Source organism: Stenella coeruleoalba, assembly GCF_951394435.1.
Source record: "Stenella coeruleoalba genome assembly, chromosome: 14".
NCBI lineage: Eukaryota > Metazoa > Chordata > Mammalia > Artiodactyla > Delphinidae > Stenella > Stenella coeruleoalba.
In genome coordinates, this window is record NC_137160.1 from 27,006,148 (window position 1) to 27,019,305 (window position 13,158).

Genomic DNA, 13,158 nt, shown 5'->3' on the forward strand with positions numbered 1-13,158 from the left:
TCAACAGATCTTTCCTTGTGGGGGGACACAATTCAGCCCGTAACTTGGCAGCCTGGCCCCAGGTGGTGGCAGCGAAGGTGGGGGGAAGGGCTACACCACAGGTGGATCCTGGAGGTGGAGTTCATAGGACCTGCCACTAAGAGAGAGGAGAATTGGAGACCCCAGGTCTCTGCCTTCAGTAGGTGGGCAGAGGTCACCCTCTCTACCGAAATGGGAAGCCTGGGGAGCGAGGGCTGAGGGTTGGGGATGGGTGGACTCTGCAGGTCCAGTGGGGCCATGTTAGTTTTGAGATGCTTGTGCATCAAGTAGGCAGAGTCAGGCCTTGAGAAATAAATTCAGGAAATGAGAGCATAGAGATGGAATTTAAAGTCAGGGAAATTGAGGGGATCCTTTAGGGAGAGTGTGGATAAAGAAAATGAGGACTGAGCCCTGGGACAGGTGAGGAAGAAGAGGGGGAATGTGAAAAGGGGATGAGGAAGAAGTCTGAGTGTCCACACTGGCTGAATTGCCACGAGCGTGGTGCAAGGGCCAGGAATCTGGCCACCTACCTGCTATGTGACTTTGGGCAAAGCTCTTAACTTCTCTGGTCTTCTGTGCCTTCCCAACCAGCAAGTGTCTTACGGTGATTATGAGGGTGAAATCCGGTTGCACTTTGAAAGGAGCCAAGTCTGCTGATGACACAGGCGATGCTGTTGCTGCTGATGATTGTAGGGCTGACTAGGAGCTGAAGCCTCTGACATACCCCAGGGCTCTCCATGCCCCCAAACAATTAAGAGTTCACACAGTTTTTAGAACATGGATTCTTTTTTTTTCCCCCCTGATCTATACAGTAGGTCTTTGTTGGTTATCCTTTTTAAATACAGCAGCGTGTACATGTCAATCCCCAACTCCCTAACTATCCCTTCCCTCCACCCTTCCTCTCCGGTAACCATAAGTTCATTCTCTAAGTCTGTGAGTCCGTTTCTGTTTTGTAAATACATTCATTTGTATCATTTCTTTTTAGATTCCTCATATAAGCGATATCATACGATATTTTTCTGTCTGACACTTCATTCAGTATGACAATGTCTAAGTCCATCCATGTTGCTACAAATGTCATTATTTCATTCTTTTTTATGGCTGAGTAATATTCCATTGTATATATGTACCACATCTTCTTTATCCATTCATCTATCAATGGACATTTAGGTTGCTTCCGTGTCTTGGCTATTGTAAACAGTGCTGCAATGAACATTGGGGTGCATGTATCCTTTAGGACCATGTTTTTCTCCAGATAAATGCCCAGGAGTGGGATTGCAGGGTCATATGGTAGCTCTATTTTCAGTTTTTTAAGGAAACTCCATACTGTTCTCCAGAGTGGCTGTACCAATTTACATTCCCACCAAGAGTGTAGGAGGGTTCCCTTTTCTCCACATCCTCTCCAGCATTTATTGTTTGTAGATTTTTTGATGATGGCCATTTTGACTGGTGTGAGGTGATATCTCATTGTAGTTTTGATTTGCACTTCTTTAATCATTAGCGATGCTGAACATCTTTTCATGTGCCTCTTGGCCATCCGTATGTCTTCCTTGGAAAAATGTCTATTTAGGTCTTCTGCTCATTTTTTGATTGGGTTGTTTGTTTTGATGATATTAAGCAGCATGAGCTGTTTGTAAATTTTGGAGACTAATCCCATGTCAGTCCCATCATGTGCAAATATTTTCTCCCAGTCTGTGGGTTGTCTTTTTATTTTGTTTATGGTTCCCTTTGCTGTGCAAAAACTTTTGAATTTAATTAGGTCCCATTTTTTAATTTTTGTTTTGTTTCCATTTCTCTGGGACACGGATTGGAAAAGATATTGCTGTGATTTATGTCAGAGAGTGTTCTGACTATGATTTCCTCTAAGAGTATTAGAGTGTCCAGTCTCACATTTAGGTCTTTAATCCATTTTGAGCTTATTTTTGTGTATGGTGTTAAATAATGATCTAATTTCATTTTTTTACATGTAGCTGTCCAGTTTTCCCAGTACCATTTGTTGAAGAGACTTTCTTTCCACCATTGTATAGTCTTGCCTCCTTTGTCATGGATTAATTGACCATAGGTGCGTGGGTTTATAACGGGACTTTCTATCCTGTTCCATTGATCTATAGGTCTATTTTTGTGCCAGTACCATACTGTTTTGATGACTATAGCTTTGTAGTATAGTCTGAATTCAGGAAGCCTGATTCCTCCAGCTCCATTTTTCTTTCTCAAGATTGCTTTGGCTATTCGGGGTCTTTTGTGTCTCCATACAAATTTTAGGGTTTTTTGTTCTAGTTCTGTGAAAAATGCCATTGGTAATTTGATAGGGATTGTATTGAATCTGTAGATTGCCTTGGGTAGTATAGTCATTTTCACAATATTTAATCTTCCAATCCAAGAGCATGGTATATCTTTCTATCCGTTTATGTCTTCTTCAATTTCTTTCATCAGCATCTTATAGTTTTTGGAGTACAGGTCTTTTGTCTCCTTAGGTAGATTTATTCCTTAGGTCTTTTGTCTCCTTAGGTATTTTATTCTTTCTGATGCAGTGGTAAATGGGATTGTTTCTTGACTTTCTCTTTCTGATCTTTCATTGTTAGTGTATAGAAATGCAACAGATTTCTGTGTATTAATTTAGTAGCCTGCAACTTTCCCAAATTTATTGATGAGCTCTAGTAGTTTTCTGGTAGCATCTTTAGGCTTTTCTATGTATAATATCATGTCATCTGCAAGCAATGACTGTTTAACTTCTTCTTTTCTAATTTGGATTCCTTTTATTTCTTTTTCTTCTCTGCTGTAGTTAAGGCTTCCAAAACTATGTTGAATAAAAGTGGTGAGAGTGGGCATCCTTGTCTCATTCCTGATCTTAGAGGAAATGCTTTCAGCTTTTCACCAGTGAGTATGATGCTAGCTGTAGGTTTGTTGTATATGGCCTTTATTACATTGAGGTAGGTTCCCTCTATGCCCACTTTCTGGAGAGTTTTTATCATAAATTGGTGTTGAATTTTGTCAAAAGCTTTTTCTGTATCTTTTGAGATGATAATATGGTTTTTATTCTTCAATTTGTGGATGTGGTGTATCACGTTGACTGATTTGTGGATATTGAAGAATCCTTGCACCCCTGGGATAAATCCCACTCAATCATGGTGTATGAGCCTTTTAATGTATTTTTGGATTTGAATTGCTAGTATTTTGTTGAGGATTTTTGCATCTATGTTCATCAGTGATATTGGCCTGTAAATTTCTTTTCCAGTGGTATCTTTGTCTGGTTTTGGTATCAGGGTGATTGTGGCCTCAGAATGAGTTTGGGAGTCTTCCTTCCTCTGCAATTTTTGGGAAAACTTTCAGAAGGATAGGTGTTAGCTCTTCTCTAAATGTTTGATAGAATTCTGTGAAGCCATCAGGTCCTGGACTTTTGTTTGTTGGGAGTTTTTAAATTATAGTTTCAATTTCAGTGTTTGTGATTGGCCTGTTCATATTTTCTAATTCTTCCTGGTTCAGTCTTGGGAGACTGTACTTTTCTAAGAATTTGTCCATTTCTTCCAGGTTGTCCATTTTATTGGCATACAGTTGCATGTAGTAGTCTCTTGTGATCCTTTGTATTTCTGTAGTGTCAGTTGTAACTTCTCCTTTTTCATTTCTAATTTTATTGATTTGAGTCCTCTCCCCTTTGTCCTTGATGAGTCTGGCTAAAGGGTTATCAATTTTGTTTATCTTTTCAAAGAACCAGCTTTTTGTTTCATTGATCTTTGCTATTGTCTTCCTTGTCTCTATTTCATCTATTTCTGCTCTGATCTTTATGATTTCTTTCTTTCTACTGACTTTCAGTCAGTTTTGTTTGTTCTTCTTTCTCTAGTTGCTTTGGGTGTAAGGTTAGCTTGTTTATTTGAGATTTTTCTTGTTTCCTGAGGTAAGATTGTATTGCTATAAGTTTTCCTCTTAGAACTGCTTTTGTTGTATCCCATAAGTTTTGGATGGTTGTGCTTTCATTTTCATTTGTCTCTAGGTAATTTTTTATTTCCTCTTTGATTTCTTCAGTGATCCATTTGTTGTTAAGTAGCAAATTGTTTAGCAGCAAATTGTTTATCCTCCATATGTTTGTGTTTTACATAGTTTTTTTTCCTTGTAGTTCATTTCTAATCTCATAGCATTGTGGTCGGAAAAGATGCTTGATATGATTTCAATTTTCTTAAATTAACCGAGGCTTGCTTTGTGGCCCAGGATGTGGTCAATCCTGGAGAATGTTCCATGTGCACTTGAGAAGAAAGTGTAATCTGCTGTTTTTGGATGCAATGTCCTATAAATATCAATTAAATCTATCTGGTCTATTTTGTCATTTAAAGCTTGTGTTTCCTTATTAATTTTCTGTCTGGATGATCTGTCCATTGATAAAAATGGAGTGTTAACATCCCCCACTGTTATTGTGTAACTGTCAGTTTCTCCCTTTATGGCTGTTAGTATTTGTCTTATATGTTGAGGTGCTCCTATGTTGCATGCATATATGTTTACAATTGTTATATCTTCTTCTTGGATTGATCCCTTGATTGTTATTTAGTGTCCTTCTTTGTCTCTTAAAACCGTCTTTATTGTTAAGTCTATTTTGTCTGTTATGAGTATTCTACTCCAGCTTTCTTTTGAATTCCATTTGCATGGAAGACCTTCTTCCATCTCCTCACTTTCAGGCTGTATGTGTCCCTAGGTCTGCAGTGGGTCTCCTGTAGACAGCATACACACGGGTCTTGTTTTCAAATCCATTCAGCCAGTCTATGTCTTTTGGTTGGTGCATTTAATCCATTCACATTTAAGGTAATTATCGATATGTGTATTCCTATTGCCATTTTCTTAATTGTTTTGGGTTTCTTTTTGTAGGCCTTTTCTCCTTCCTTCCTCTTTTGTTCTCTTCTCTTGTGGTTTGATGACCATCTTTAGTGTTGTGTTTCTGTTGCTTTTTCTTTTGTGTGTGTATATCTATTGTAGTTTTGGGTTTGCTGTTCCCATGATGTTTTGATATAGCAGTCTATATATGTACAGGGTTGTTTTAAGTTGCTAGTCTCTTTCCCACCTAGAGGAGTTCCTTTAGCATTTATTGCACAGCTGGCCTGGTGGTGCTGAATTCTCTTAGCTTTTGCTTATTTGTAAAGCTTTTGATTTCTCTGTCGAATCTGAATGAGATCCTTGCCAGGTAGAGTAGGCTTGGTTGTAGGTACTTCCCTTTCATTGCTTTAAATATATCTTGCCACTCCCTTCTGGCTTGTAGAGTTTCTGCTGAGAAATCAGCTGTTAAACTTATGGGAGTTACCTTGTATGTTATTTGTCATTTTTCCCTTGATGCTTTTAATAATTTTTCTTTGTCTTTAATTTTTGTCAGTTTGATTACTATGTGTCTCAGTGTGTTTCTCCTTGGGTTTATCCTGCCTGGGACTCTCTGCACTTCCTGGACTTGGGTGGCTATTTCATTTCCCATATTAGAGAAGTTTTTGAGTATAATCTCTTCAAATATTTTCTTGGGTCCTTTCTCTCTCTCTTTCCCTTATGGGACCCCTATAATGAGAATGTTGGTGCATTTAATGTTGTCCCAGAGATCTCTTAGGCTGTCTGCATTTCTTTTCATTCTTTTTTCTTTATTCTGTTCTGTAGCAGTGATTTCCACCATTCTGTCTCCCAGGTCACTTATCCGTTCTTCTGCCTCAGTTATTCTGCTATTGATTCCTTCTAGTGTAGTTTTTATTTCAGTTATTGTATTGTTCATCTCTGTTTGTTTGTTCCTTAATTCTTCTAGGTCTTTGTTAAACATTTCTTGCATCTTCTTGATCTTTGCCTCCATTCTTTTTCTGAGGTCCTGGATCATCTTCACTATCATTATTCTGAATTCTTTTTCTGGAAGGTTGCCTATCTCCACTTCATTTGGCTGTTTTTCTAGTGTTTTATCTTGTACCTTCATCTGGGACATAATCCTCTGCCTTTTCATTTTGTCTATCTTTCTGTGATTGTGTTTTTCATTCTGCAGGCTGCAGGATTGTAGTTCTTCTTGCTTCAGCTGTCTGCCCTCTGGTGGATGAGGCTATCTAAGAGGCTTAGAAAATGGATTCTGATATCTTGGTGAGGTGTGTGGTGATGGCATTTGCTGCTTCAGGACCCAGGAGGACTCTGAAGAACCTGGAGGTAGAACCTGGGCTCACAAACTGCTTCTTTCTTCACCTGAGCTATTATTTTACTCCCTGGGAGAGGAGAACAAACCAGGCCTATTTATCAGAACTTCTCTGCCAGGATCAGGGAGTGGTGAGCATCTTAGCTATGGTAGATGTGTGTGCGTTTATGTGTGTGTGTGTGCGCCTACGTGTGTACGTGTGTGTTTAGGTGCATGTGTTTATGTGTGTGTGCATGTGTTTATGTGTGTGCATGTGTTTGTGTGTGTGTTTATGTATGTACGTGTGTGTGCACACGTGTGCATACTTGCACATTTTTGTGAGCCCAGAGAAAGAGTAATAAAATCTCCAACAGACTGGCTTATCCATTTAGCAACATCTCACTCTGAAACTGGGCTGAAGTGTTTGAAGCTGAAAGAAAATGACTATATTTGGAAATACCTATTAATATCCTGCAAGTATTTAGGTGGAAACTGAAATGACAAGTCATGGTTTCCTCTGCTGCTGGGGAGGGCCTGGGGATGGAGAAGTGGTGGAGAGAAAGAAGGGAGAGCAGATGGGATTTTGCGATGGCCAGTGGCCTGCTGACTATCCACCCTCCCTGTCCCTGTGAGCACACTGACAGGGCCACATCACTGCCTCCTCCTCTGTGGTCTCCAAGTCTGTGGGAGATGCTGCAGTGACCTCAGCAGGACAATCAGAGGTTGATTGAGGAGCTCTAGTCAGCACTCCCTTGCTCCCCAAAATCTCTCCCTTACCCTGTCATCAAAGCCATGAGTTTGTACCTTAATGTCTTATAATCTCAGATGGTTTTTGATGTTCTAGACTCACAGCATGAAAGCTCATGGGAAGCATAACAACTTAATTGTCAGCTAGTGTTTTTTTTTAATTGAAGTATAGTTGATTTACAATATTGTGTTAGTCTCAGGTAGTGATTCAATTATATGTTTCAGATTACTTTCCATTATAGGCTATTACAGGATATTGAATATAGTTCCCCATGTTATACAGTAGATCCTGTTGCTTATCTATTTTATGTGTAGTAGTCAATGGTAGCTAACAGCCAGCTGACAGCAAGGTCCCATGGGAATGTATGATCATGTGCTTAGTGGGGGAGGGCAAGAGCGAAGAGATGGGAGAGACCACAGTGTTGCCTGAATTGACCCTGGGGAGGGGGGCAGTATATTGGCAGAGAGGACTGTGGTTTAGAGAAGCCTGAGCTCCATGTTGGGAGCGCTGGGGAGGAGACAGTGCTTTGACTTCCTTTGATAGGTTCTGTGGCCCAAGGATTGCCTCCCTCTAGGGAGTATAATAGGAGTGGGCTGCAAAGACAAGCACCAAGATGTAGACAAATGGTCAAGAAACAAGTACCTTGGTTTCCCCATTGCCCTGGAGAACACTGAGGGTGTCTCTTCTTTTGCCATCAGCCCATATCACAGACTGTCTTGAGTACTGGGGCCTGGATAACTCGTGCTTGCACGATTGTTTGATTTCCCAGCCTGGGTCTCTGTGCTCTGTGGGAGCAGTGCTTTTCAGGCAAATTGGTCCAATGTCTTTTCCACTGGCAGATGCCATGGCCCACTCCGACATATTGATGAGTCGTAGCCCTCAAATCCCAGCCCTGCAGGGTCCAGACCCAGCTTCTCCTTGTTGGCAAATCTCATTCATCCTTGAGGACTCAGATCAGTGGCCCTTCACCATGAGCCCTTCTCACTTCTCTACACTTCTGTTGCACTTACTTTGGTTTAACATCCATCCTTGTCTTGGTCTCCGGTACCTCAGCCAGTCTGTCCTGACTTCTTAACTAGACTGCAGGTTCTCCAGGGGCTGGGCTGTGTCTTATTCATCATAGTGCATCTTCTCTGCCTTCTCCCCACCCCAGAGCTCTCATCACAGTGCCATGCACATGATGGACTCTTAGAAAAAGAGGCGGGTTGTTTTTTTTTATGATAACGATGACACAGGTGTTCATGGCTTTTAGGACAGACTCTTTACCATGACTACCGCGGTTCCACATCAAGTGACCCTGCCACCTCTCCAGCCTCATCTGCCAGCACTGCACCGTTCACTCGTTCCATTCCATCCACACTGGCTGTCCGTCTGCTCCTGGAGGCTCCACTCCGTCCTAGCATGTTGTTCACTCTGAATGTGCCTCCCTCCTCTCCTGGTTAACTCTTTGTCATCCTTCCAGTCTCAGCCAGATATCACCTCCCCAGGGCAGCCCTCCTTCCCTAGTCTGGGTTGGGATCCTTTGTTCTGAGCTCTGGTAGAACCATTTTCCTTTGCTGAGTTCAAAGCTCTGGCCTCCTGGTGACTCTGCATGAATTGTGTGATGGTTGGTTGTCAGGCTGCCCCACTCAAAGAGCTAACAGCCCCTCGTTTGCCCAGCAGGTGGTTGGACAAGGATAAGGATGATGGGCAGTTGGTCCGAGAGTTACTGCCCAGCGACAGCAATGCAACACTGAAGAGTAAGTCGTCCTGAGGACAGGTGATAGGTGTGCCCTGGGCAGGACAGACGCCCTCCCTTGGCTGCTTAGAAGGCAGTTGGGGAAAGCACACGCCCTTCACTCCACGGAGGCAGCACTGGGCAGGGTGGAGAGGAAGAGGCTCTGAGGGAGGATCTGGAAATCTGTCTGTCTGCGCTGTGCACACAGCCGCGTTATGGCCCTCAGTGTGGGGCCCTGACGCATGTGGGCCTCTGTCAATGAGAGTAACAAGAGCAGTAACAGGCTAATGTTGCCCATTGCTGGGGGTACCTATCATTCAGGGCCTGGAGAGGATAAACACGTTTGGAAGGGGCTGTACAATGAAAACATTGTTTTCAATGCCAAGAATTATCCTGGAGGCCTTACAGCTTTCCTTAATGGTGTTATTTCTTCAAGTGCCTTGGTTTGATCATGAACATTAAACAAAGTTTAAAAGAAACATACCCAGAATCCTCAGTAATACCAACACCTCATTTCTTTTACAAGACCTCATATCTATCATTGATTATCTCATGTGAGCCCTGCGATAACCCCAGAAGGTAAGCAGAGCTGATGTTGTTATGCCCATTTGTCAGATGGGGACACATCTGGTGGAGCTAAATATCTTTGTAAGGTCAGATAGAAAATTGAAGAGTTGGAATTCTACATTCTCTGAATGCAGAATTACAGAATTTAAGAGCTGGGATGATCCTTAAGAGATGAACTAATGCCCTCATTAGACACACGACCCATGCCTGTGGCAAGGGGATCCCCTAGTACAGCCAGGTCTGCACCCAGCAGTGGAGCTGGTACCAGTGCCCAGGAGTCTGTGTCTCCCTGCCTTGCCCTTTCCACTCCAGCAAGCCCTGCTTTACCACATGGAAAGGACCCTTCAGGCTCTCCACTCCCAAGTCAGAGCATTTGAAAGGATTTAGATGGAAAATGGTGTAAAGACAAGGTCTTTTTTTTCTCAGTTCCTGCTCTATCTTTACAGCAAGAAGGACAAAAGCCACTTCCTTGGTGCCCTCAGGTGTCCCTGGAGGAGTGGGTCTGGGCCATACCCACAGGTCTGGCCTCTACCAGGGCCTGGCGGGTCTGTAGGGCTGTCCCCGCAGCAGCTGTGCTCAGCTGCCTTTCTCTGAGTCTTTTTTGCCAGTGCTGGAAGGCCCCGAGACAGCCATGCACAGTGGGCCTTGGAACTAGCATCACTTGCCTTCTCAGTGCTTCCCTCCTCATTCCCAAGACCCATACCCTGCAACAAACCTATAGGACTTGGGGTCGTGGCTCAGGTTATCCCAGGACTTGCCTTTTACCAGGCCTTTGTATCCTCCCTTGTGGACAGACGATGAAGACCTTTCTAGGTCATAAGATGGAGTAACATCAGCATGGCATTTCAGTTGAGAACGGGGCCGAACGGGGTCCATGTTAGGGTTTCCCTCATAGCTGACTCCTTCTTCTTCTTTTTTTTTAATATCTCCAACTATTTTATTTTAATATATAAACATCAATACACAATAGTTCAAAGAAAGTAGTTGTGATTATTTCAATATGATGCCAGAAAGTTTATTTGCTAAAACTCAGCTTCCATTTCTCAATTTTCTCAATTTTTAAAAAATGAATACAAGGTTACTTTCTTAAATGACTGTGTAAAACACAACTCTCAAATATGCTTAACGTTGAAAGCCTCGTGTTTGATGCTAGGCTGGCTCCTTCTTAACTGTTGCCATCTTGAGCCAAATACATTATCTTCTGAAGCTCAGATTCCTCACCTGTAAAACCGAGGTCAGAACACTCAGCACTAACACCGTGTAAACGTGCTACACACTGTCTGCAGGGAGGTAGATGCTCCCTTTGCCTCAGTTTCTTCATCCGTCAGACAAGAAATTGCATGAGGTGTTTGCTTTAAATCCTTGTCTCTTACATTTTAGTATTCTTTGCAAGCCTTCCTGTTCCCAGTGCATTCACACCCCATGGGGCAGGCCAAGCAGGTATTAGAATTCTGATTTTGAGATGAGGGGGGCTGGCGGGAGCCACCCCCCAGTGGCTCAGGGTTACATAAAGAGAGCAAGACCCTGGGCTCCCAACCCCCAGCTGAGTGCCCCAGACCTGGTGGAACAGCCTCCTGCCCCACGCTCCCTCCCGCTCACCCTGCACTAAACCCTCCCTTCCTTCCTCCTGCCTCGGGCTGTTCAGACTTCCGCTATCACATCAGCCTGAAGACAGGGGACCTCCCTGGGGCCAGCACAGATTCTACAGTCTACATCAAGCTCTATGGGGACAAATCTGACACCATCAAGCAAGATCTTCTTGTCTCTGACAACAACCTGAAAGACTACTTTGAACGTGGCCGGGTGGACGAGTTCACCCTGGAGACCCTGAACATTGGACCCGTAAGTCTTCTTCCTGAGACCATGTGATGGCATCTTACCCGTTCACCTGCGTGTATCTGCACATGGATTCTCACACACACACACACACACACACACACACACACACACACACACTTGCAGACACACAGATGAACCCATTTTGAAGGAAAAAAATGACCAAGGGCATGGGTAGTGAAGTACGTTGTTTTCCAGTTATGACCTGGAGCAGCAGAAGACATGTGAACAGTGGTCAAGCTTCCAGAATCTCTTTGGGGCTTGAAGATGTATTCTTAGTGGCTGTAATCCCAACATTTCCTTTACCTCCATAGCCAGGACTGATGGACCTGGGTCCCAAACACTGGAGAAGGGGACTGTGGTGTACAGGGAAGGAAGAGAGGAGGAAAAGCTGTGAAGAGGGACTGAAAATACTTCCCAATTCCAAACTAGAGTGTGTATCAGAGTGACGCTCAGGAAGCCCGTTTCAGTGTTTACTCCCAGGCCACACCTGAGAGACTCTGCCTTAGAGGATGGGGCCCCCAAGGGTCTCCCTCCATCATGTCTCCAGGTGGCCCTGCTGCAAGGGGTCTGAGCACTTCACCTGGAGAAGTGTGGATCTGACTGCCTGCACTCAAGTGTTGGAGACTTTTCTAGAAATGTCTGAGCTGGGCTTCATGTTATCACCTGCCCGTCTCAGGAGGTGGCTTGTGGAAACTGAGAGGGTTACAACCTCCCCTTTGCTAACCCCTTCCCCTCTTGGTGAGCCTCACCTTATTTCAGGTGCTCTGGGGAATGATCTCATGTCAGTCATTTATATCTTGAAGGTAATGAGCTTAAATCAAGATTTTCCTTGATCAAAATGTATTTACATTTTAAGCTGAATTAATAATTGTAGACTGAAATGCTGTTTGCATTACTAAGGATTTCTGGTAACAGCCAACAGATAAATGAGATATCTGAGGGATGGGGGAGGGCGTTAGGGCCCTTCTCGTGTTTCTGAAACCCCCTCAACAAACAGTGTGGCCAAGAGGGTGGGAGCGTGGTTTCAGGCTGCCGACTGCCTGGGTCTGAAGCCCAGTGTTTCCACGTACCTGCCGTGTGCAAGTTACTTCATCTCTGTTTGCCTCAGTTTCCTCATTACTATCAAAAGGGATCCCAATGAGATTGTTATAGCATTAACTATGTTAGTAACACCCACATGCAGTAGTGTGTTCAATAAACACTAGCTGTTATGGACTGAACCATTGCTCACGTCTGGTGCTGGTCGTTGTGGAACTGACAGGTAGTCCCTGCCATTAAGGTGCTTTCTGTCACATCAGGTAGAAAATACCTGCCCCAGTCTTTGCTCTGTCACAGTCCCAGCACCACAGAAAGACAAGGAAGCTCTCCCGTGCCCCTTGGCACACACCCCAAAGGCTCTCAAGCTGTGTCTGTAGATATAGTTGGTCTCCTTCCCACAATTCCAGGGGATCGGGCTACATGCACTCAGCTGCGATAGTGCTTCCGTTACCAGCTGCAAAGGTGCACTTAGTATGCAAAAGAGTGAGAGCAAGGCTTACAGGGACAATTTTCTAAACCTAGCCTTTGGGCACCAGACTCACGGCAAGCGTCACTCCTCCAAACCACCACGAAGAGGATCTAGGGGGTGCTGGAAGGGATCTCAAAGGCCATCTGATAATTCCATCTGATGTTAGAATTGCCCTGTATACAGCATTTCAAAAAAAACCATAAAAGTCATTTGAATGTTGAAGAGCCAGGTACATTTAAGGATGGTAACATGATCATTTATGCGCTCATCTATGTTACTTGTGGGCAAAGATTAACATAAAATATAAAATAGTGAAGCAACTGAACTATGGAGTATTATAGGGAAAAAGTGCACTTCAGTGCTAAGAGTGAGAGGAGGAATTGGACACAGAATGACAGAGCCCTAAGAGGTTGTCTGCATATTCTATCACCTGTAGGATGGGTGTGTCGAAGAAGACATGTAAAAATACGTACAATAGTGGATGGTTTAAAACAAAACAAAGCCAAATCACCAGCGTGGCTGTCAGAAGCTGTTGGTTAATATTTTGAACGTTTGCTTTCTCGTGCATTCACCGCATTCTTAGGAAGTCCACCACCTAACTTTCAGTACATACTGGAGCTTTCAAAGCTCCTGCCACACCTGTTCCCACACTT

The 13,158-nt window shown here is 43.5% G+C and overlaps 1 protein-coding gene across 3 annotated transcripts in view; it reads left to right on the forward strand.

The window, feature by feature from the left end:
- LOXHD1 (lipoxygenase homology PLAT domains 1) overlaps positions 1–13,158 on the forward strand; it is a gene marked incomplete at both ends in the record, with an annotated part of 201,528 nt that overhangs the window by 83,493 nt on the left and 104,877 nt on the right. For all 3 annotated transcript variants that reach the window (XM_079941781.1, XM_079941782.1, XM_079941783.1), the window contains 2 exons: positions 8,538–8,614; positions 10,805–11,001. In XM_079941781.1, coding sequence (XP_079797907.1) covers positions 8,538–8,614; positions 10,805–11,001 — 274 coding nt within the window. The remainder of the gene's footprint in view (positions 1–8,537; positions 8,615–10,804; positions 11,002–13,158) is intronic.